Raw genomic sequence first — 26227 nt, 5'->3', positions numbered from 1 at the left:
AGGTTGCAGTGAGCTGAGATCACGCCACTGCACTCCAGGCTGGGTGACAGAGTGAGACCTGGTCTCAAAAAAAAGAAAAAGAAAAAAACAAAATTAGTTGATGATCGCATGGTCTTTAGATCATATTCCAGAAAAACTTTAAATAACTTACCCTTAAAAAACATAACAAAGATCTTATTAGGGAATACTTAACTTTCAAATTCATTATAGAGTTTTAAATTATCTCACATTAAACAATTTAACTTATTTTAAGTGGAACTGGTATGAATTTCATCAGGAAATTTTATAATTAAAAAAAAACATGCCAAGTACAGTAGCTCATGCCTGTAATCCCAACACTTTGGGAGGCCAAGGTGGGCATATCACCTGAGGTCAGGAGTTCGAGACCAGCCAAGCCAACATGGTAAAACCCTGTCTCTACTAAAAATACAAAAATTAGCCGGATGCAGTGGCATGTGCCTGTAGTCCCAGCTAGTCGGGAGGTTGAGGATAGAGAATCGCTTGAACCTGGGAGGCAGAGGTTGTAGTGACCTGAGATCATACCACTGCACTCCAGCCTGGGTGACAGAGCAAGACTCCATCTTAAAAAATAAATAAAGAGGAACAAACTCTACCTGCATGGTTACAAGTCTAGCAAATAGATTTTTAGTTTTTGTAAACATTGATATTAATTAACCCTGACCTGAGAAATTCTAACACAAAGCCTATGATGTCTCTCTCTTACTCATCTGTAACTTCTCTCTCCTATTAAAACAAAGAAAATAGAAGTCCACTCAGAGAGAATGAAAGCCATCATCTAGCTAAAACCAATGTCTTTGTAAGAGCAGCCACATGGGTAATCGCTTGAGCTCAGGAGTTCAAGACCAGCCTGCGCAACATGGCAAGACTCTGTCCCTACAAAAGACATAAAAATTAGCCAGGTGTGGTGGTGCATGCCTATAGTCCCAGCTACTAGGGAGGCTGAGATGGGAGGATCACTTGAGCCAAGGAGGGTGAGGCTGTAGTGAGCTGCGATCGTCCCACTGCACTTCAGCCTGGGCAACAACAGACCAAGACCTTGTCTCAAAAAATAATGAAAAAATACAGAACAACCATAACTATAGTATAAAGCAGGTTTTTTCCCCCCTCAAGTATCTACAATTCAAAGACTTTTCTATTTTGCTAATAATTAGGGCTTTGCCAGAAACTATAATCCAGAAATCTCTAATTTATACTTATGGACATGATGAGAAACAGCTAAGGAAGGAGTAATGACTGCTGTACCTCCCACCAGTCTTAAAGATTAGATCTGCATTAGGTGCTCCTTTTGGATGCTGGTAGCGAGGCCGCCTCTCACGATTGGTGTTTGCTGGAGCTGGGCGCTGTGCAAGAGACTGCAACATTTCTGTAATCAGGAACAGAAACGAAAATGCTATTAACTCTTAGAAACGTATTCCTCCTACAGAGTGAATGAAATGTTGGGGAGATTAAGTTTAATAGTCCTGCCAGGGAGCTGACTAAAGAAAAAATAGCCATTATACAGACTAAAATGATAAAGAAATTTTGAAAAAGCGTTTTTAAGAGATAAGACTGTAATGCCCAATGTTCCCTTTCCTGTGAATCTGGCCACCACATGGCTATCTTATGAGGTGGTAAAACAGCCTAAGAGGCAGTGCAATGCAGTAGCTAAGAGCACAGTGTATAGAGCGAGACTACTGGTTAAAATCACAGCCTGTCACTTTCCAGCTGTGGGACTTTAGGTTCAATTTCCCTCAATGTAAAATGCAGATAATCTCAAAGAATAGTTATGAGGATTATACACTTTGCAAAAGTACATAAAACAGTGTCTGGCCAAAGAGTAAACACTCAGTGTTAGCCATTATTATTAAGAATGTTGAGCCGGGTGCGGTGGCTCACGCCTGTAATCCCAGCACTCTGGGAGGCCAAGGCGGGCCGATCACAAGGTCAGGAGTTCAAGACCAGCCTGGCCAATAAGGTGAAACCCCATCTCTACTAAAAATACAAAAAGTAGCCAGGTATGGTGGCGTATGCCTATAGCTCCAGCTACTCTGGAGGATGAGGCAGGAGAATTGCTTGAACCTAGGAGAAGGAGGTGGCAGTGAACCGAGATCTTGCCATTGCACTTCAGCTTGGTAACAGAGTGAGACTCCGTCTCAAAAAAAAAAAAAAAAAAAAGTTGGAGCTGGGTGTGGTGGCTCACGTCTGTAACCCTACCACTTTGGGATGCAGGGACAGGAGGACTGCTTGAGCCCAGAGTTCAAAACAAGCCTGGGCAACAAAGCGAGATCCCCTCTCCACAAAAAATTAAAAATCACCCAGGTATGGTGGCACAGGTCTGTAATCCTAGCTTGAGCCCAGGAGTTCAAGATGAGCCTGGGCAACATAGCAAGATCCCCTCTCTAAAAAAATTAAAAATTAGCCAGATTTGCTTCTGTTTTACTGGAAGTAAAACAGGAAAAAAAAATTAGCCAGCTATGGTGGCACATGTCTGTAATCCTAGCTACTTTAGGGACTGAGGCAGAGGCAGCAGGATCACTTGAGCCCAGGAGTTTGAGGCTAAAGTAATTGTGCCACTGCCCTCCATCTAGCCACGCGTGACACAGAGCAAGACTCTTTTAAACAAAAACACTGCTGGGTATCAACTACGCAAGAACATTCTACAAGTGAGATTAAAAGATTAAAAACCACACATACTGATTTATACACATTCTCCTGCACAAATAGCAGTTTGTTCAGTACAGTGCTGTGTAAGCAATTATGTTATGGCTCCAAAATCTGCATACCACAGAAATACCAAAACGCTAGCTTATGAAGTATCCAGGGACTCTATATGTAAGATTCCAATTAAGCAAAAAATGCTGCGCATGTATACATAAAACTAGAATCCTAATTTGAGTATTTCCTCAAATCTGAAGGAACACAGGTTCCTCAAGACCAGGACTCCAAATAGACAAAAGGAGATAAATCCAATCATGTGCTGTGTGACCATGTCTCAGTCAATGAAGGAGCACCTATACAATGGTGGCCCCATCAGTTCACAGAGGCTAGACCATACAGCCTAAGTGTGTAGTAGGCTACACCATCTAGGTTTGTCGAGTACACTCGTGATGCTTGCACAATGATGAAATTACCTAATGACATATTTCTTTTTTTTTTTTTTTTTATTTTTAATCACTTAATTTATTTATTTAAGATGGGGTTTCACCATGTTGGTCAAGCTGGTCTTGAACTCCTGACCTCAGGTGATCCACCCACCTCAGCCTCCCAAAGTGCTGAGATTACAGGCTTGAGCCACCACGTCCAGCCTCCTAATGACACATTTCTTAGAATGTATCCCTGTCATCAAGCAACGCATACTGTTTGTTAAATGAATTTGTGCACAATTGGCTGGCAATGTGAAGCAATTAAAAATGGATTATCATCTTGCTTGCAAACACAGCTAGCAGTTTATAATCTAACCGAATTAGAGGAAAATATGGTGAAAATTATTGTTATTTTACAAGTAAGGGAGAGAAAAATAAAGACAGTGGGATACAAAATGAATTTCTCAGCATAAATATGGAAAAATATGACATAAAAAGGTGAGACAAAGTAACTTAAAAGGTATCAAAAATTTCCAGTTCTCTTAGAGATGACTTTATACCTTGATAATCTTCTTGTTCTTGACGTTCATTGATATCTAGCGTGAGCTTTTTCATTCTCATCCTCTCTTCTTGTTCTGCCTGTTGCTGGTTCCAGTGATTTGCAGCAAGTTGAGAGGACATGGGTACATTAAGGATCTTAAACTGGAGAAAAATAACAAAGGATCACAAAGAGTTTGAGAAAATTGGGAGGAAGAAAAAAATCAGACTTCAAATAAAATAACAAGTAGAATTAAACAAGTTAAAAATAAATAATGGATTTCCTTTACTATAAATCACTAGACAGTACCACCTAAGAACAGATACCACTATTACTCTAATAGAGTCAAAGCCTATCATGAAGAGGGTAATTAAATAATAGCAATAGTCTGTAACTGCTGCAAAATAAAATAAAGTTTACGGTATTGTGTTCAATATAAAACCTAATCCTCAGCTCTGCTTAAAATTAACTCCCTGTAAAACCTGTCTTATCTATTCTCCCCACATTCTCAGCAAAGTTCCCAGGCATCTCAAGACTCCTGTTTTTCTTGCTGACCAGCTGCAAGGTCATAGGGCAAGATAACACCCAAAGAATGTACAATGCATTTCTCAAACTGCTGTATTTCAAATGTAATGTAAATCACAAGACATGTTACAAATTTATTAACTGTTCATTCTGGCTTCTGAAAAACGTGTTAGCTGCTACGTCACCCTGAATGTATAAAAAGTAGCCCATTTTCTTTGTCCTTTGCTCAACTTTCCGATGTGAATCCACTGACCTGGTGCACCTAAATAAAATCCTCCTGTTTCACCCATCGGTCTCCTAATATCTGCAACATTAAGCCTAGATAAGGGAAAAGCCACCAAGTCCAACCTCCCTAAAACAGATGTTCTGCTTCACTGCACCCTATGCAGAGGAACACATCCAACAGCCAGAGACAGCCTTTCAACCTGTAGACCTCCTTGTGTCTGGGTGACTGTTGGAAAGGTGTTTACACAGAACAGATCAAGTCCATCTTCAGCATTACTCGCTGTGCATACTTCTGAAGACAGCTATGACTGGAGGAGAGCAAAGCCACTGGCCTAGCGAGATCTAATTCTCGGTTATGGGGGAAAGTGAGTCCTTGTCTAGAAATGCTTTTATTTTTAGCAGGATGTTCCTGGTTTAAGATTGCTCTTAGTAAACAAACCAAGATAGGATCCATGAACTTATGGGCCATGGCTCCGTGCAAAATGTTAAGTAAGCTAATTCGGTTTATAACCTAAATTCCCTCTGCTGTATGCAGATAATCTGCATATCTCACTTAAGAGACCTCACCAGTTACTGTGAAGCAAAGGCACATCTGATGTGGAATGAAAGATGCAGGGAGCTGTGCCCAAGTCCCAGGCTTCTCTCAGCTTAATCTGTGCCTCCTGAATACTGGCATCTTTGAAATTCTCATTAAATCTGAACATTGCACAAGAACTCTGATTCTTGGGAGTCTGATTTGACAGTCTGATTGTTTACATCATCCCCAATGTCCTCTCTTGGTATTCTCTCTTAGGATGCAGTCTAGTTAGTCAATGTTTTTCTTCAAATATATTGGTATCCCACAACACCAAACACACTAGGACAGATACACTGAGGTGCAAAATACTAAGTGCCGGTGAGAGACTATCTACAAACACAACTAAACTAAATTTCATATTTAAGACAGCAGATAAATATCTCACATATCAAAATTAATATTAAGGTAATCCACTTAAGTACCAGCCTGGCAAACCTTATCCATTCCCCCAATGACCTCAGCTTGAGACTCTGCTCTTAGTGATCAAGTACTGACTCCTTGCAACTCTCATCTCCTTTTAAAGCTCAAAACATTTTTTGTGTTTTTGAGATAGGGTCTCGCTTTGTCATTGAGGCTAAAGTGCAGTGCTGCAATCATGGCTCACTGTAGCCACCACCTCCTGTGCTCAAGCAATCCTCCACCTCAACCTCTTGTGTAGCTAAAACTACAGGTGTGTGCCACCATGCCTAGCTAATTTTCATTTTTTCTAAGGCCTGGGTTTTTTTTTTTTTTTTTTTTTTTTATACAGAGTCTCGCTCTGTCACCAGTCTGGAGTGCAGTGGGGTGACCTTGGCTCACTGCAACTTCCACCTCCCAGGTTCAAGTGATTCTCCTGCCTCAGCCTCCTGAGTAGCTGGGATTACAGGCACCCACCACCTCACCTGGCTAATTTTTCGTATTTTTAGTACAGACGGGGTTTCACGGTGTCAGCCAGACTGGTCTTAATCTGACCTCGTGACTCGCCCACCTCAGCTTCCCACTGTGACCGGCAGGCCTGGGTCTTACTATGTTGTCCTGACTTCAAAACATTTTTTTAAAGCAACTTTATTGGGATATGCCTGACATACAATCAGTTGCACATATTTAAAACATAATTTGATAAGTTCTGCTATATGTGCTCCCTTGAGAAAACCTCCCCACAACTGGGTGCAGTGGCTCACACCTGTAATCCCAGCACTTTGGGAGGCCGAGGCAGGTGGATCACCTGAAGCTGGGAGTTCGAGACCAGCCTGGCCAACATGGTGAAACCTCATCTCTACTAAAAATACAAAATTAGCCGGACGTGGTGGCGCATGCCTGTAATCCCAGCTACTCTGGAGGCTGAGGCAGGAGAAACACTGAACCTAGGAGACAGAGTTGTGGTGAACCGAGATCACACCAGCACATCCGTCACCTTCAAACTTTATAAGCAAGGCAACCATCCCCAGGCAACCACCAATCTGCTCTCTGTCACTACTGATTAGTCTGCATTTTCTTTTAAGAAATGAGGTCTTGCATACTAGAGTACAGTGGTGTGACCATAGCTCACTGCAGCATCAGAACTCCGCGGCTCAAGTGATCCTCACATCTCAGCTTCCCAAGTAGCTGTAGTTACAGGCACACATCACCATGCCTATATTCTTTTTAACAAATTTTTGGTAGGGATAGGGTGGTAGGCTAGGGTATGGGGGGGTCTCGCTTTGTTGCCCCGGCTGGTTTCAAACTCCTGAACAAGCAATCCTACTGCCTCGGCCTTCCAAAGTACTGGGATCATAGGTGTCAGCCACCATGCCCAGCCTGCATTTTCTTTTTCTTTTGTTTTAAAGAGATGCATTGCACTATGTTGCCCAGGCTGGCCCTGAAGTCCTAGTCTCAAGCAATCCTCCTGCCTTAGGCTCCTGGGTAGCTGGGACTACAGGTGAGTGCCAACATGCCTGGCTAGTCTGCATTTTCTAAATGTTCATATCTATCAGATCCTACAACATGCACTTTATTGTCTAGCTTCTTTTGTTTGGCATAATGATTTTCAGAGACATCCATGTTTTGTATGCATCAGTACTTTGTTCCTTTTTATTGCAGAATTCTATTCCCTTGTATGAATATGTCACATATTCATTCATTCACCTGTTAGGAACATTTGGACTGTTTCTACTTTTGGGTTATTTCATATACAATTCTACATTCATGCACAAATCTCTGGATGAATGTTTGTCTTAATCTCTCTTTTTTTTTTTTTTTTTTTTTATTTTTTTTTGTGAGACAGAGTTTCACTCTTGTTGTCCAGGCTGGAGGTCAATGGCGTAATCTTGGCTCACCGCAACCTGTGCCTCCTGAGTTCAAGTGATTCTCCTGCCTCAGCCTCCCCAGTAACTGGGATTACAGGCACGTACCACCATGCCTGGCTAATTTTTATATTTTTAGTAGAGATGGGGTTCACCATGTTGGTCAGGCTGGTCTTGAACTCCTGATCTCGTGATCCGCCTGCCTCGGCCTCCCCAAAATGCTGGGATTACAGGTGTGAGCCACCGCACCTGGCCTTATCTTAATCTCTTAAGTGAAAAACGCTAGGAATAAAATAGCTATCTGTTTTTGTTTTGTTTTGTTTTTTTGATCTTCTAACACATATCCTCACCGAATATGGTGTTTTACTTTTTAAGAAACTGCCAAAGTGGTCATACCATTTCTTATTTTTTTTTTTTTTGATGGAGTTTTTTTTATTCTTGTCGCCCAGGCTGGAGTGCAGTGGCACAACCTCAGCTCATTGCAACCTCTGCCTCCCGGGTTCAAGCAATTCTCCTGTCTCAGCCTTCCAAGTAGCCAGGATTACAGGTGTGGTCTAGTCTTGAACTCCTTACCTCAGGCGATCCACCTCCTCAGCCTCCCAAAGTGCAGGGATTACAGGCATGAGCCACAGTACCCAGCCCCATTTCTTTTCTTTCTTTCTTTTTTTTTTTTTTTGAGACAGAGTCTTACTCTGGAGTGCAGTGGCCCGATCTCAGCTCACCACAACCTCTGCTTACCGGGTTCAAGTGATTCTCTTGCCTCAGCCTCCCAAGTATCTGGAATTACAGGTACACGCCACCACATCCAGCTAATTTTTGTATTTTTAGTAGAGACGGGGTTCACCATGTTGGTCAAGCTGCTCTCAAACTCCTGACCTCATGATCCACCTACCTCGGCCTCCCAAAGTGCTAGGATTATAGGTGTGAGCCACTGTGCCCAGCCTGGCCCCATTTCATATTATGATAGCAGTGTATGAAAGTTCCAGTTCTTTCATATCGCAAGCAAAAAATTGGTATAGTCAGTTTTTAATTTTAGCCATTCTAATGAGCATATACTGCTATTTTGTTTGGTTTTTTCATTTTCCTAACAACTAAATCCATCTGTCTTAAGACTCAATCTAGAATTATGCTAAAAGTTGACATCAAGTTTATTGGACTATCTAGTTTTCAGCATGTATTTTTTGCTTGCTTTTGAAAAAGGAAATACTGGCCCATCATGAATCTCCTGTTCCATTCAGTAGGACTTTTCTAAGTTTAATGACAAGTCATTTACGATTACATATAATTTCAGTCCTAAAGGATATAATTTATGCCTAACTGGATCTCATTTAAAGTAGATAATCTCTCTCATTTATTACAATTTCTTTCTTTTTGGGGGGAGAGACAGGGTCTCGCTGTGTTACCCAGGCTGGAGTGCAGTGGTGCCATCTCGGCTCACTGTAGCCTCGATCTCCTGGGTGCAAGCAATCCTCCCGAGTAGTTAGGATTACAGGCATGCACTACCATGCCCAAGTAATTCTTGTATTTTTATTAAAGACTGGGTTTCACCATGTTGCCCAGGCTGATCTCAAATTCCTGAGCTCAAATGATCCACCTGCCTTGGCTTCCCAAAGTGTGAAAATTACAGGCGTGAGTCAACTGTGCCTGGTCAGACAATCTCTTTTTATTATTTTTGTGGGCATGTGATAGTATACATATTTATGGGGTATATAAGGTATTTTGATACAGGCAGGCAATGTGTAATAAGATAATCCCTTTCAACATTACTTAATTTTATCCTTTTGGATAGTTGATAAAAGTTACTGAGAACAAATTTGTTTTCGCCTGTTTATATGTTTTCCATATCTCTCTGCAAGCACTGGGACCACCCTTCTTTGTTCTTATGCTCTAAAGACAGCCTTTTAAAAAAGCACCTCCTGGGTCCCAGTGAGGTGGCTCACATCTGTAATCCCAGCACTTTGGGAGGCCAAGCTGGGTGGATGACATGAGGACAGGAGTTCAAGAGCAGCCTGGCCAACAGGGTGAAACCTCATCTCTACTGAAAACACAAAAATTAGCTCGATGTGGTGGTGCATGCCTGTAATCCAGCTATTTGAGGCAGGAGAATCGCTTGAGCCTGGGAGGTGGAGGTTGCAGTGAGCCAAGATCACACTACTGCACTACAGCCTGGGTGACAGTTGAGTGAGACTGTCTCAAAAAAAAAAAAAAAAAGAAAGAAAAAGAAACATGAAACATCAATTAGGCTTTGAGAATGACAGCTAAATTTTAAGTCATTTTCTGTTCCAAATACCAAATAAGATGTCTTATTAGAGATGGCAAGGGTGAAAGGGTGAACAGACATGGCGGTCTGAATTTCTTCATGTAAATTACAGACTCTAGCATTTTAATCCTCTCAATCAGTTGGCCAGCTTTCCTCTCATGGCTGTACTAAATGGTCCTGAACACTTACAAATTATGCAAATACAGAGGGATTGGCAGATTACTGTTTTACAAAACAGTCAAGCAAAGAAGTCCAATTAAAAAAATGTAGATAGGTGGGGGGCATAGTGGCCTCCCAGCACTTTGGGAGGCCAAGGTAGGAGGATCACTTGAGGTCAGGAGTTTGAGACCAGAGACCAGCCTGGCCAACACAGTGAAACCCTGTCTCTACTAAAAATACAAAAATTAGCTGCACATGGTGGCAGGTGTCTGTAGTCCCAGCTACTTAGAGGCTGAGTGAGGTAGGAGAATTACTTGAACCCGGGAGGTAGAGGTTGCAATGAGCCGAGATTGTGCCACTGTACTCCAGCCTGGGCAACAGAGCGAGATTTCGACTCAATCAAAAAAAAAAAAAAGTAGATAATTTCTTAATCATCATGAAACTGGAAGTTGCAACTCTAATGGCCATTTTACCCCCTTTTTAGGTTCCTGATGATAAAATTTGAAATTTCCTTCATAATTCACTAATAACAAGCCTAATGCCGATGGTTCCTAAATCATACTAATGAAACAGTAAAAAAAATTGTAAAGAAAATTTCACAATAAATGTGATCAGAAAGGCAAAAAATATAGAATATATTCTATAGGTAAAAAAAGAATATAATTTATTCATTTATAAGATTAGCAATTTCTTCTAAACAGAAACAGTTATAAATAAAAAACACATTTTATAAACTCTGAGACAAGTTTTACAAAAGGAAAAGTTCTCGAGTATTATGTGCTTAAAAAGAACATAAAAGAGACAGTAATTAACACAGGGAAATGAAGAGACAAATGTACGGATGCCACCTTTGCCTACTGCCTTCACTGCAGAGCTACTGACGTACTATTACAAGAGAGATGCTACTTTATAGCAAATTAGATGATAAAAATATTGAAGTCACTCAAACTAAATTTCCTGAACATAATAGCAATGAAGGTGATTTAGCTTATATTTTGCAGCTACTCCATGACTAGCTAAAATTTAAAAAATATATAATCTCAAGTTACTATGACATAAATATTACTCTAGTCAAAATATAACAAATCATAACTTGTTATGTAAATATTAATTGCAAAAAAGGTTTGCTTGCCAGTATTAAACTATATTACGCATTTATTTAAAATAATAAAAAAGCTTTTTAAAACATTTTATAACATTTGTATTACATTAAAACTTGTTTTAATTTAAATTCATTATTATATTTCATAAATATTTAAATCTAGAAAGGAATAAATTACTAAAAGCATTATCTTTTTCTTTCTCTGCAACTACTCAGTTCGTTGGTGCAATATATTTTCCCCTAATGACTAGAAGACCAGAAAGTTATTTCTGAGTACAAATTTGATACACAAAGAGATCTTTCACTTAAAAACTAAAGATTCCTATAAGGCAACACATTTCACATTTGTAGAAAAAACTGTTACACCAGAAGGGCCAACACCCAAAAGCCAAATAAAGAAATAAAAATCAGAACAAAACATACTTTCTTTTTCAGACCACAACATACCACTGATGTTTCCTCAAATAATGTTCCAAAAACCGAACATTTTCCAAAATTCCAAATAAAGTTTAGAAGCGCTGAAAATTTACTTAATAACTCTGAGTTCTCATTTCATGCCTGCTAATATTTTTGAAATTTAATAACAATATAGCCTTAAAAATTAAACTAAATGTTACATTTTAAGAAACAAGGACTTCAAATTCATTTACATAAAATTACATAAACTACAGAGTTTATAATCTACCTACTGTGAACCAAAAATATTCCTTCTAAAATATACAAAGTCTTATTTTGATCCATACACTTTGGAATTCCAGACTGTTGAGGTACTTATTTTTCAAATCCCATAATTTTTTTTTAAGTAGGCTTTGATTAATTTATTTTCAATGCCTACATGCTCTATATGGGCCAGATGGGGTGTAGAGCTGACCAAGGTGATAATGAATATTCATGTACTTCATGAAAGGGAGGAAGAAAAAAACTGATTATTTACTGTTGTGCAATCTGACCTTCAAAGAGAGATATTCTGAAACTTTCTTTTAGTTAACAAAAATCATGGTCCTAGTGTGTCAATGGAATATATCATTATCTAGCAGTGGCGCAGGAACAGGGACCAAGGTATATTTAACAGAAGCTGCCATGTGCTGCCCTTCACAATTCAACAGACAGATCTGCAGTGGCTGTGTCCATGTGCGTATGCCTTACAACTTGACGGCCTAATTGCCTTTGGAAATTTTGCCAAGAAAAGCTGGCGATGGGGGGATAGAGGAGGAAGCTAAGAGCTTTTAAAGAAAAAGAGAATGAAGGAGATCTAAAACGTGGTAACTGAAATAGAAAAGTCTAGTTCAGAGAATTAAGTAGTCCCTCGAAAAGCAAAAATGCTGGGATTTGTGAATCCCGGCAATAGTGGTGAATTAACATTTCCAGGTGCTCTGAGGACAGCAGTCTTAGCAAAGATCTCATTCAGTACAACGCCAAATTTTGGGCCTCATTTTTTAAAAAGCTCTCATTTTCCCCACAGATAACCCTGTTCGAAGAAGGGGAGAGGTATGGCTTTCCTGAAATCACCATGAAGCCTGGCTGGAGCCTGGGCTAGAGGCAAGGCCCACCGATGGCAGTGTCTGAGGAAGATTCAGCAATGCTCTGAACCCATCAAGGTTAACTCTCAATACTGAGTCTTTGCCAGCCCCATACTCCAGGATTCTTTTTTTTTTTTTTTTGAGATGGAGTCTCACTCTTTGGCCCAGGCTGGAGTACAGTGGCAGAATCTCAGCTCACTGCAACCTCCGCCTCCCGGGTTCAAGCGATTCTCTTGGCTCAGCCTCCTGAGTAGCTGGGATTACAGGCATGTGCCACCATGCCCAGCTAATTTTTGTATTTTTAGTAGAGATGGGGTTTCACCATGTTGGTCAGGCTGGACTCCAACTCCTGACTTCATGATCCGCCCGCCTCGGCCTCCCAAAGTGCTGGGATTACAGGCGTGAGCCACCAAGCCCAGCCATACTCCCTGATTCTAATTGGTATATAGGTGGTATCACTGCAGCAAAAAGTGTTATGCTGCACAATTTTGATCTCAGTGTAAAGGAGAAGCTGCCTGACAAAAGCAAGGGTAAAATTTAAGCATCATCTGTTTGAGGTTGTTCTAGTGGGGAGAGCATCTCAGATGCAACTTATTGTGGAGTTTTTCTTGATCATCCTAACTAGGAGGCAGCCTCCCTCTCCTTGTGCCTCCCCATCTCTGTCTCTTTCTATCGTCTTAACCTGCTTTATCCTCCTTGGTAGCCATCCCCTCAACATGACTCGGCGTACTTCTCATATGCCTCCCAACACCAGGATGAAAGCTCCCAAGAGAGGAGGGACTTTGGGTAACTGCTGCTATGTTCTGCACACAGAAGCACCTAGCGTGAAGCAGGTAAATGATAAATATTTGTTAAATGACTGTGTAAATGAATGTGAGAGCCCAGGATTCGACTTGTCTAAGGTAACTGTGGCAGCTACCCTATACAACAAAATCTAACATTCTATTAATTCTAAGATGCACCATTATTTTACTTATCACTAACGCAGAAAGAAATGCTGTCAATTATCACAGGATTCCATGGACTCTAAGAAGCAACTTGAGCTCAGAAATGTTAAAATGTAAAAAAAATTTACAGAAGTGACCTAAATACATCTAAAGGAGTATCTGAGACCCTATATTCTCTTCATACCATGTCTCACTATCTGCAAATATGTGCATTTGTCTCTCTCCCTCTCAGTAGGAGGTAAGTTCCATGAGGGCAGGATGTTTTCCTGTTTATCACTGTAGCCTCAGGACCTGGAATAGAATAGTACCTGGCACACAGCAGATGCTCAGTAAGTATATGACAAATCAACTATGAATCCCTAAAGTAACAGCTTGGTAGAGGGGGAAATGGTTTTGAGGGACCATCTTGTATGAAGGGGAAAGAGCAAACAACAAAAATGGAGAGGAATACGGAGAAGGGTTGGTGTGATTTTCAAATGATGGCATCTGAGCCTCCTCCTGGGCTGTGTCAGTCACTACCCTTCTATCCTTCCCTATCTGGTGCTTGCTGGTGGAACCTTCGTGTTAGAAGTCAAGGTACTTATATATTCTTACAAATATGTATGATTTAAAACACATAAGGGGCCGGGTGCAGTTGCTCACGCCTGTAATCCCAACAGTTTGGGAGGCCGAGGTGGGCAGATCACCTAAGGCCAGGGCTTCGAGATCAGCCTAGCCGACATGGTGAAACCCCGTCTCTATTAAAAATACAAAACTAGGCTGGGCATAGTGGCTTACACCTGTAATCCCAGCACTTTGGAAGGCTGAGGTGGGCAGATCATGAGGTCAAGAAATCGAGACCATACTAGCCAACATGGTGAAACATCATCTCTGCTAAAAATACAAAACTCAGCTGGGTGTGGTGGCGAGCACCTGTAGTCCCAGCTACTTGGGAGGCTGAGACAAGAGAATCCTTGAACCCGGAGGCAGAGGTTGCAGTGAGCCAAGATCTTGCCACTGCACTCCAGCCTGTCGACAAAGCAAGACTCTGTCTCAAAGAAAACAACAACAACAACAACAACAAAAATTAGCTGGGTGGTGATGTGTGCCTGTAATCACAGCTACTCCAGAGGCTCAGGTGAGAGAACTGTTTGAGGCAGAGGCTGCAGTGAGCCAAGATCCTGCCACGGCACTCCAGCCTGACCAACAAAGTGAGACTCCGTCCCAAAAAACAAAACAAACACCATATAAGGGATAAAATTATTCTACCACTGAATGCTTCAGAACCGTCCAACCCTTACCCTCTTATAGGTCAAAAAGAATTTAGAACCTATAAAGCAAAGTTGCTCCTTACACTGGGTAACCTCACAATCAGCTATAAATACAGGACCAGGGTGGGCAGTTTCTTACCTGCTGTTTATTGCCTTTTCTTGTTAACATGACAAATGGCATTGTGTCTGCAGACTCGGCCTCTCCTTCCCCACCTCCCAGTGGGGGCCCTTTTCTCAGTTGGCTTTTGAGATGCAAAGGAATGGCAACATCAAGTTGGTGTACTTTAACAGATTCACCACTTCGTTGCTAAAAGAAATTAAAAGGGACATAATAAATACCCCAAGATATACATATATATGGATATATGTCAATATAAATACAAACTCATTCAATGCTGTATTTCTTAAAACACAACAGTCATAAGAGCCATTAACAGTCAACAATCACAACCACCATAATACTCCTTCTGAAACATGGATAAACCCAAGTATTTCTCCCCTCCACCTAACACCTCTGTCTATGACATGGAAGGAACTGTGGGACTTGGCTTCTGTTGACGGCTCCAGCCTTTCCCAAGCATGCAGTGCTGCGGGTTCTACCGAATTCTCCTGTTCCTCAAACACCCTACGCCCTTCTATTCATCCTCCTAGACCACATCTTCCTTTGTAATCACCAGGCAGGGTGGGCTCACCACTGCATCCCTTTCTCCAGGGCTCCCCAGCAGGGCGTCACCCACAGCAGGAGCTCATGGAGTGCTGAAGAATGAATGAAATCTATGACCATTTGATGAATTCCTTGGTTGGTAATATCAATTATTTTTAACATTGACACTGAACTTTCCAATCAATTAATTAAATGAACCTTCACTGAAGACTTGCCATGTGTTACAGGCTTGGGGATAGTAATGGTAAAAATAATTGGCCTCTACCCTCAAAGAGCTCATAAACTTGTTAAGACAGATATAGCAACAATTATGATGACACCTCACAGGTGTATATCACCTATGGAGGAGACTAAGTGACTACCTGTGCCTGGCTGGGAGTGGCTGCGTGCCTTTCACGAAAGGCTGAAAAGAAATGGTACATTTAAGAACATGAAAGACTTCATCCGACTTCTTCCAAGCAGATGGTAAAAGAGCAGTTTGGGTGATGCGGAGGGAATCAAGGTAGGGGAAGAATAGGTGCAAAAGCAAGGACATGAACCAGCAGGGTGCACTTAGGGAACTGAAAACACAGGACTGATTAATGAGCAGCAAAGAGAAAAGAGCTCAACATTCCTCAAAGCTAGGGAGGGAATGCTGAAAGGCCGTAAAAGTCTTGGAAACTGCTCTCCCACCATTTAAACAGTCTTCTGATACAGGCCCTACAGATTCAACAGGCTTGCAAATCAAGCAACATCGTGTTTTATTGTTTGTTTTTTAAGTTCCAATTTATCAGAATCTGCTTGAAGTCTTCCCAGGTTCATAAGATTTAAAAAGACTTTTTACTTAAAATTCAAAAGGAGCATGATAGACAAATATTGATTTCTCTTCCTGATTATAAAATTAACATATTCTCTTCATAAAATATTTAAATACAAAAACGTGTTAGTAAGTATGTCCACACTACTCCTCCAGATACTTCCCTGTGCCCCAACCCCAAGATGCAACAACTATGAACAATGGGAGTATGATCTTCCGGATTTTTTCTCGCATATACTAACATACACATATAAACACAAGCAACCACTATGCATATCGTTGTATACTCAACATACATATTTTTTCTTCTGTTTAATCTCATTTCTTGGGCAACTTTCTCTTGAGTATATACAGTACTAATTACATTGATATGCCCTTATTATTTAATTGATTCTTTATTGACAGGCAATCCAGACTCTTTTTTTTTTTAATGCTCCTTCCCACACACGGAAGGACTTTCCTTCCTACCACAAACAATGTGACATCTTTATATATTTAGCTTTATAAAGAGAATTACTAACTAAGGGTAGATTTTTAAATCAACTGGCAAGCCCATTTGACAGGTTTACTGAATTTCCCTCTAAAAAAGCTGGACAGATTGACATTTGCAAATACCTTTGCTGAAACAAAACCAGACTGGGTATTATCACTTTGTAAATCTCTATATCTGATGGTCTGATAAATGAAAAGGTTCATCTTAATTTGCATATTATTTTATTACTCATGAGCTTGGGCATAATTTTGCCATTACCTTTCACACAATTAAAAAAAAAAAAAAACTAGGTCATTCATAGTTTCTCATTGGTTTGCTATAGAAGTATTAGCCCTTTGTGTAGACTATAAATATTTTCTTCCTGGCCTGTCATTTCTTCAAGTTTCTTATAGCATCCTGTGCTACAAGGCAACACAGTAAAATGGTTGAGAACAGACTCCACCACTTCCTAGCCACGTGATTGTAAGCCAGCTTCTTGTCTTTCCAAGCCTGTTTCTTTAGCTACAGCAAAAGAATGCTAACAGTGTCTGACAGCACTGTGCAGAGAATAGATGTAAAGCACTTTATGCAGGGCCTAACAGCCTTCAAAATTATTGAAGTGTTTGATAGATTTGCAATTAATTCTGGTGTGGAAATAAAACAGAAAGTCTGCTTTATTTTTGTTTATTGCCTGTGTTCCCTTAACTAATGACTTGCAATGCTATCTTCAACATATTATTAAACTGTCATGTTTTGGGTCTATTTTGGATTCCCTCCATCTCATTCATCTATTCCTGTATCAAACTATTATTGTCAGTTTAAAATGTTTTCATATCTTGTAGAGCATTTCACTCATTTCCCAGAAATCTGTTAGCTATTTTACCTATTCTTACAGATGTTTTCAGAAATAATTTTAAATTCATTCTGCATTGATCTCCCTGCTCTTCTCTTTCCCATGCAAAAACAAAACAAAACAAAACATCTTCCTGGTGTGATATAATTAGGATTACACTAAGTTTAAGGGCTTGATTTATGAAGAATTAATATCTTTAGGATATTGCATCTTCCTATGACAATTTCATCAAAACAAAGAGACTGTACAGTTGTTCAGTATTTTGATAATGCTTAAAAACTAGGGCCCAATATAGGATTAAGTTTTTCTCCAGCACAAGAAGCACATCTGCAAAAATGTGAATCCAAACTTCCCTCCTCCTTGATTACATCTTCCCATCCTTCCAGCTTGCTTCTTCAAAGAACTGTCAATAAGCAAAAATTATTGGACTATATCAAAATCTTAAGTTCCTTTGACTTCACCAGCTTTTCTACCTTATTTCTAAATGTCAGGATTCTTCAGGTCTCAATCCTGACCCTGCTTCTCTCCTCTCTCCACACTTTACACCAGGCATGACTCACTTGTTCCCATGCTTTAAATATACTCTACCAATCACATTTATGTTTTCACTCCACATAACCCTCTAATCTCCATTTTGACATTTCCATTCTGACATCTCACAGGCTTCTCAAACATAACATGGCCAAAGGGGAACTTTTGCTCATTGGTCCCTTGTTTCCTGTCCCAGAGGTTAGCCAGTGGCCCAATCCGGAAAACCAACTATCATCTTTGACCCCTCGCCCCCTACACACCTACATCCAATCCAGCACCAGATAAGCCAGGTCGTTCTATCACCTAAATAGCTCAAATTCAGACTTCTCTCCATGTGCCTGGCCATAAGCTATACAGCTGAGCATCATCTCTCACCTGAGTCACCACAACAGCCGTCTGCCCAGGCTCCCTGCTTTTAGTCTTGTCCTGGTGGTTACCCCTACCTTCCCACCTAGGATCATGCCCTGCCCTCTATTAGTGCTGGCCTTCTTTTCGTTTTTCAAATACAGGTTCTTTCCTCCCTCAAGACCTTTGACAGACTGTTCCCATTTTCGCTTTAATTTTCTCCTGGATGGATGGCTCCACTTGACTTGCCCTGTTTGAAATTCATGATCTCAGAGATGTCTTCCCCATTATTCTATTTAGGAAGGCCCTTCCCTTACTCTCCAACAAAGCATTCTGCTCTTAGCATTAACACAATTTGAAATGATGTATTTGTTTAGCTGTTAAATATCTACCTTCCATCAGAACAGGAACCATATCAGTTGTATTTACCACTTTATCCTTAGCCTGATGCACACTGCTAGGCACATAGTAGGTGCCCAATAAACATATCGAGTGGCAGAGTAAATGGCTATTGAGTCATATAAGATGGGAAGTTTCTCAAAGTAGAAAACTAGTCTCTCCTCCCAGGGATTATAATGATTATGTTTTATTTGATCACTTGGGCTCCTAAATGACATAAATGTAAGATTTATTTCATAAGTTAGGAGCTTTCTGGATATATGAAGACATATTATTTTACTATATAGAGGAAGAAGTAGATCTCCTAAAACACCTGTAACACTAATTTGCACTTGATCATACCTTTGGCTGTAGCAGCATCAAGGAAAGTAAAATCCAATATTTCAACTCTAAAGGACTGCTCCATGAGCATATAAAGACTCCATAATATCTTCTACCTTAAAAAAAAAAAAACCCTGTCTTTTAACTCTATGACCTTCTCTAGCTACCTCCCCATTTCTCTTCCCTTTCTAGCAAAACTCCTCAGGACTTATCTACATCCAGTATCCTCACTCCCTCCCTTCCCATTTTCCACCAAACCCACCCCAATGGGGCCTGTGTACTGCCATTCAAACAAATCCACTCTTCAAGTCACCAAAGGGTTAACAACAAGTGCATATAGGGTTGAAGTTAACAGTCTAAGATTTTGCCTCTAACTCTAAAAAAAATAGTTACTTCAAATTACTGTGGCATTCAAAAAGCTGCTAGATGGTATTTTTTAGAAAATCCAGTTTATTTATGCTATAAATACATTAAACAACTAGTATTTCTTTAAACATTAAATAACGAATATTTTTCCATTAACACAGACGCTATTCAACTAATAAATGTAAGAATTTACTAAATTAAATGACCCCAAAATGTCTATCTTCTGCACGGTTTGGCATCCAAACAAACTGCAAGAAAGAAGTCTTAGAAATGACTTAATAGGCTGGGTGTGGCAGCTCACACCTGTAATCCCAGTACTTTGAGAGGTCAAGGCAGGTGGATCACCTGAAGTCAGGAGTTCAAGACCAGCCTGGCCAACATGGTGGAACCCTGTCTCTAGTAAAAACACCAAAATTAGCCTGGGGTGGTGGCATGCACCTGTAATCCCAGCTACTTGGGAGGTTGAGGCACAAGAATCCCTTGAACCCAGGAAGTAGAGGTTGCAGTGAGCCGAGATCACGTGACTGCACTCCAGACTGGGCAATAGAGCGAGAATCTGTCAAGAAAGGAAGGGCAACTGGGAGGGGAGGGGAGAGGAGGGAAGGGGGGAAAGGGAAGAAGGAAGGGAGGGAGGGAAGGAAGGAAGGAAGGGAGGGAGGGAGGGAGGGGCAAATATTGGCAGAATGAAATTATTCTGTTCCAAATCCTGTGTGTGTTGCATTTTCTCCGACTCTACCTCATGCAAATCAGGATGTGGGATACAAGGACAAGCAGCTGCAAGCTGTCTACACACAATCTATCAAAAGCTATGGCAGAAGAGACAGAGACACTTAGGAGAAGCCTTCAAAGGAACCAGAATGTAATGGGCTGCAATGTTTTGTATAGAGAAGAGTCTTTGGAACAAACGATATTTAATACCTGCAGATTTTCTAGCATCATTTTATCCAGAGCTTGAATGAAGTCCTCATCTTCTACACAAGGTACATGCTTAAGTCCACCGCCTTTAATCATTACCTCCTTATTAAAACAGAACAATAAAATCAGACCAGAAATTTTAATTGTAATGTTTTCCAGGGCAAAGCCTTTTAGTATTGATAACTTGTTCAACATAACTCAAGGAGTAAAGTGAGTAAAATACCTAACATTATTCAATGTTAAAAGAACTTAAAGAAAATGGTTAGGAAAACAAATTGAAATGAATTTCTAAAGAAATATTTTTTATAATCAAAAGAAAATCTAAAGTTTTTGTTTCTTTTGATTATTACTAAAATTAATTAAAATACTTTGTTTCTTTTATTACTGAAATTGAAATACTATAAAAATGTTGCACAATTTTAAAAAGTAAATTTTTCAGCCGTACGTACAGTATTCTCTTCATCAGTTTCATTTTCCTTATTGGAATCTGTAAGGTAATCTGTATTCTCTTCCTCCTCCTCTTCTCCCTCATCATCATCATTATCAGAACCCTCCTGAAATTATAGAACATGAGATTAAAGCACTTTGAGAAGCATAACCACACTTTACACACCTTAAAAAGATTTCAAAAACTTCTGTATAATTGTTAATTGTTTATTATTCTCAAGTTTTAGCTCTTTATGTAGTCTACCTTCAATAGGAGGGCAAAGTCAGCTGGCAACATTCAAGATAAATCAGTCATTGAAAACCCCTCTCACTACCTTCAGCAGATCTAACAATACAGAGATCGAATGTAGAAGCTCTTCCTTGAATTCCACAAAGAACAAGTTTCCTAAGCCTTTTGTGTTCTCCTCGTCCTGAAACTAATCTAGAGAGGCTGAATGTTCTTTAATACCCATCTAACGGCAATGGAAACCAACAAAAGTTCAAATGGAACAGTATTAACAGCTGAAAGCAATGATACAGCATTACCTTTATAAAGCACTTCAGTTTGGAAGGTGTTTCATACACTTCATTTTGTTTGCTCTACCCAATTCAGAGGATGGAAGGCCAAGCTTTACTGTTCCCATTTTATACATGAAAAAACTGAGGGTCAGAAAAGTGAAGTTACTTGCCCAAGGGCACACTGCTATTAAGCAGAAGAGCTGGCCGTTCAGCTCCCCCTAACTGGCGGTTCTCAAGGACTACTTCAACCCATCTTCACAATCAGTCTCTCCTTCCATCCACTTTCATCAGCTGAAATTTCTTCTCAAACAGATGGGGCAGAGCCCCGACAGATTTTCAAAGGGCATAAGACACAGAGTGCAACTTCCTTTACTCCTCCACCCCAGTATCACAAGTCACCCCTATGTGGTTCCTTAAGAGTTAAAAAGAAAAAAAAAAAAAGACTAAACCCAGCTGCTTCTCACTATGCCAAGATGACCAAATAATTCCTGAAACAAATGACTTAAATGTCTTATCTTTAATACATTATCTTTAGTGTATGTACCAATTAATTCCGAAACTCCAAAAGTGTACTGAAGATTTTGAGTTCCTAAAATGAAAACATCTCAAAAATGTATACCAATGACTGGATGCCACGGCTCACCCCTGTAATCCCAACACATTGGAAGGCTGAGGTGGGGGGACCACTTGACAGGAGTTTAAGACCAGCCTGGGCAACATGGCGAAACCCTGTTCCTACCAAAAATACAAAAACATTGGCCAGGCATGGTGGCAAGTACCTGTAATCCCAGCTACTCGGGAGGCTGAGGCAGGAGAATCACTGGAACCCAGGAGGCAAAGGTTGCAGTAAGCCGAGGTCGCACCACTGCACTCCAGCCTGGGTGAGGGAGTGACTCTATCTCCCCAAAAAAAGAAAAATGCTGGCTGGGCGAGGTGGCTGACACCTGTAATCCCAATACTTTGGGAGGTTGAGGTGGGTGGATCACAAGGTTAGGACTTCAAGGCCAGCCTGGCCAAGATGGTGAAACCCTGTCTCTACTAAAAATACAAAAAACCAGGCATGGTGGTAGGCGCCTGTAATCCCAGCTACTCAGAAGGCTAAGGCAGGAGAATCGCTTGAACCCATGGGAGAGAGGTTGCAGTGAGCCCACGCCACCGCACTCCAGGCTAAGCAACAGAGTGAGACTCCATCTCAAAAAAAAAAAAAAAAGACTAAAATGTACATCAATATATTACCTCCCCCCATGCATTAATGTTTTTTGAGTTAATTTTATAATTCAAAATTAAATTTGCAATAGAGGAGCTCTTAAATTTGCTCTTAAAAAAATGAATCCTTTGTTAACACTTAAAAGACATTTTGCATTCAAAAGCTAGACTAAAATACATTTTTCCCCCCATCCATCCTTGATGTTTCATATTATTCAGGGAATGTAGCATGCATTAATTTGTCAAATTAAAATTTTTAAGAAGAATTTCATTTGCCCTAATCTCAGGGTACACTGATATAATAATGGGTGGAATTAAAATGTGCTCATCAATGGACCACAAAACCTAAGCAGGCTAGGGAAAGCAAGAGGAACAGTGTAGCAAAAGGCAAGCTGCCTTAGTTCAAGCACTGGCTCTATCACCACCTACTCTATGATCTTGGGTAAATTATTCAACCTATCTGTGCCTTCGTTTCCCACCTACTGCAAGGGTAGTATGAGAAATGGTAATACAAATACAGTGCTTAGGGCAGTAACCATGAATAATAAATGCTCGGTAAATAACAAATTTATTGCTATTTTAAGAATGAATCTTGTACTTTCTGTTGATAAATTATATAATGCTAGAGAAAACTGGAGGTATCACAGACAAACATTTAATTTAAACAGTTATCTTTAATTTATAGAGCTGATATTTAAGAGAAAATGTTCTGGTTGTTAGATGCTAAGAATAACTTCAAAAGGTCAAATAGAACTTTAAATAGCTGAGGACCAAGATAAAAATAGAACACAGCATTTGTTTTTAAGAGCTGAATTCCAACCCTTCTGTCTCGAAGTAAATAACTGTAGAATATCCATTGCTCTTATTACTTCATAATCAATGCACTTTCTTTCTTTAATAAATTTTTCCTCCTATGTTTGGAGGGTGATCATGGGAAATTGGTCTTGGAATGAAAGGGGAAGTGAACTATTCCAACTCATTTCTCACAAAGTGAAACATGGTCCCATCTCACTTCTCCCAGATAAAACATATGGATCCTCCCTCTGCACACTTTGTTTGCATTTTTAACTAGCAAACACATGTATCGTGTACAATATGCATTCTCCAACTGGAAAAGTAAGTAATGATTACAAATGATATAACTACCAAAATGATAAAGTTCATGTTTAAAAAGGAGAAAAATGCACTTAGAGGAGGAAACATATAACTCTTTAAATGAGAAATTAATAAGAAAATGAGCGCTCCTTAATGTATTTACCAAGAATGCTGGATTTTTTAGATACTGCTTGTGTAATTAGTGCAGCAGCAAAATCCAAAACAACCATAAGATTAGTTTGAAAATATGAAATGGAAATACTTTCTTATTTCCCTTTGTTGTTATAAAATACTTCATAAGCCTACTTAAATTCTACTACTGAATGTTTCTATTACAACCTCATTTTGAAAGCAAAGCAATATATTGTAATGTCCGTCTAGTATACTAAAGCCAATTAGGGAAACATACTCCAGTTCTGTATTTTTACCAACTTACTTATATCTAAAGAAGTTCTAAGGTTGTAAAGAAAAAGTGGTAGCAAATAACATAAATAATGATGCATTTCCACTGCCTATAAATACCAGCCAATTAGGAAAACCGTACATTATTGCCTATACTGTCTTTTCATAACCAATCCTTTTTAACTAACAGCAAAGTCATTTTTTATGCAGTAAAATGATTCCAAATATCCAGTAAGTTACAAAGCTTGAGGGTTAAAGGAAACACAGCCTTACAGATTCTTACATCTGACTGCAGAAAACTTTAATCACCTTATGAGTCCTTTCTCTTTAATTCTAATAAAGCTTTTTTAAAAATCCAGTTTGCAAATCTATCTTATGAATGCTATAAACAATTAACATTCCTTTAAATATTAAACCCGCATTCTCAAAATATTTACATTCCATTTAAAGTAAAAACTTTAAAACTGAAATTAAATTTCCCCAAAACACTTAAGTATTGATTACAAATTTAAATTTTCAATATTTAATTAAAATAATACTTTCAGTGAAAAATTGCTAATTTCATGACTTGCATTTTATTTTCATCAGTATTCTATTCGACTCTTTACTCATTCTAACTTTTGAAACTCTCTTGTTTTGTTTCTTCTATACCCCTAACCCATTCCCCAATCTACCTCCAGATTATGAAGCAAATCCCAGATATCCTTTAATTTGGATCACTTTTTTTTTTTTTTTTAATGTAAAGAAGCAGGGTCTCACTAGGTTGCCCAGGCTAGATATGAATTCCTGGGCTCAAGCAATCCTCCCGCCTCAGACTCCTGAGTAGCTGGGACTACAGATGTACACATTTTCATGGAACGTTTAAACCTAAGTGAGTTTGGAAAAAAAAAAACCTGGAGAATCAGAGGCCAAACGTGGTGGCTCATGTCTGTAATCCCAGTATTTTGGAAGGCCGAGGTGGGAGGATCACTTGAGGCCAGGAGTTCAAGACCAGCTTGGCCAACATGGTGAAACCCCATCTCTACTAAAAATACAAAAATTAGCCAGGCGTGGTGGCACATACCTAAAATCCTAGCTACTTGGGAAGCTGAGGCACAAGAATTGCTTAAACCTGGGAGATGGAGAGTGCAGTGGGCTGAGATTGTGCCACTGCACCCCAGCCTGCGCGACCGAGTGAGTAATGTCTCAAACAACAACAAAACCTAAAGAATTAAAACTGCTAGTTTTAATCATACAGAAATGACATTTTGCTAAGGCAGAAACAGTAAAAGAGCAATTTCATATGGTTTCGCTTAACAGAATCAGAGATGCACAAAGGGCATATCAATTACTGTGGTATGTGTTGAATTTCAGATTTCATATAACCAAGAGATCTGGGAAAAATAAAGCAAAGCTCATTAATATCTAGCCAGTAATTTTGTTCTGAAGAGTATAAAATCCACTAACTAAAAAGTCCATATTCAACAGTGAGATGAAGATACACAAGAAGTGGAGTGCAATGGCTCACACCTGTAATCCCAGCACTTTGAAAGGCTAAGGGGGAGGACTGCTGGAGCCCAGGAGTTTGAGACCAGCCTGGGCAATATGGCAAGATCCCCATCTCTACCAAAAAAAAAAAAAAAAAAAGTAATTAGCTTGGCGTAGTAGCATGTTCATGTGGTCTCAGCCACTCACAAGGCTGAGGTGGGTGGATCGCCTGAGCCCAAGAGACTGAAGTTGCAGTGAGCTATGATCACACCACTGAGCTCTCATCTTGGCCACAGAGAGAAACCCTGTGTCCAAAAAAAGAAAATACGCGGAGATTAAACAATTATTTTCTTTAAATTGCTTATTAAATAAAAATGCTATAATCAGCATTTTATTACTTTCTTTAAAAACTTTTAATTAAACAATGGATTTTATAACAGAAACATACTACTAGTTACATTTACTATCATACAACTAAGGAGGAGGCCAGGTGCAGTGACTCACGCCTGTAATCCCAGTACTTTGGGATGGTGATCACCTGAAGTCAGGGGTTGGCGACCAGCCTGGCCAACATGGTGAAACCCTGTCTCTACTAAAAATACAAACATCAGCCAGGCATGGTGGCAGGCACCTGTAATCTCGGCTACTCGGGAGGCTGAGGAAGGAGAATCACTTGAACCCAGGATGCAGAGGTTGCGGTGAGCCAAGATCACGCCACTGCATTCTAAACTGGGCAACAGACCAAGACTTTGTCTCGAAAAAAAAAAAAAAATTAAAAGAAACAACTAAGGGGCTGGGCACGGCGACTCACGCTAGTGATCCCAGCACTTTGGGAGGCCGAGGCAGGCAGATCACGAGGTCAAGAGATTGAGACCAGCCTGGCCAATATGGTGAAACCCCGTCCCAATAAAAATACAAAAATTAGCGGGGCGTGGTGGCAGGCACCTGTAATCCCCGCTACTTGAGAGGCTGAGGCAGAAGAATCACTTGAACCTGGGAGGCA

General features: G+C 39.9%; 1 protein-coding gene across 4 annotated transcripts in view; it reads right to left on the bottom strand.

Annotated features, from left to right (window-relative positions):
* Positions 1–26227, bottom strand: part of UPF2 (UPF2 regulator of nonsense mediated mRNA decay) — a 124843-nt gene that overhangs the window by 8992 nt on the left and 89624 nt on the right. For 3 of the 4 annotated variants that reach the window (XM_032244067.1, XM_032244070.1, XM_032244068.1), the window contains 4 exons: positions 20559–20663; positions 20113–20211; positions 14587–14754; positions 3644–3785 (listed from right to left, as the gene is read on the bottom strand). In XM_032244067.1, the coding sequence (XP_032099958.1) occupies positions 3644–3785; positions 14587–14754; positions 20113–20211; positions 20559–20663 (514 nt within the window). Of the gene's footprint in view, positions 1–1263; positions 1385–3643; positions 3786–14586; positions 14755–20112; positions 20212–20558; positions 20664–26227 lie in introns of all 4 variants that reach the window. The other variant, XM_032244069.1, reaches the window with a different exon arrangement.

The sequence above is a fragment of the Sapajus apella genome, unplaced genomic scaffold (genome assembly GCF_009761245.1).
Source record: "Sapajus apella isolate SASKATOON/1434 unplaced genomic scaffold, GSC_monkey_1.0 scaffold53, whole genome shotgun sequence".
Classification (NCBI taxonomy): Eukaryota; Metazoa; Chordata; class Mammalia; order Primates; family Cebidae; genus Sapajus; species Sapajus apella.
Note: the sequence above shows the minus strand (reverse complement) of the source record. Positions and strands in the feature narration are given on the sequence as shown.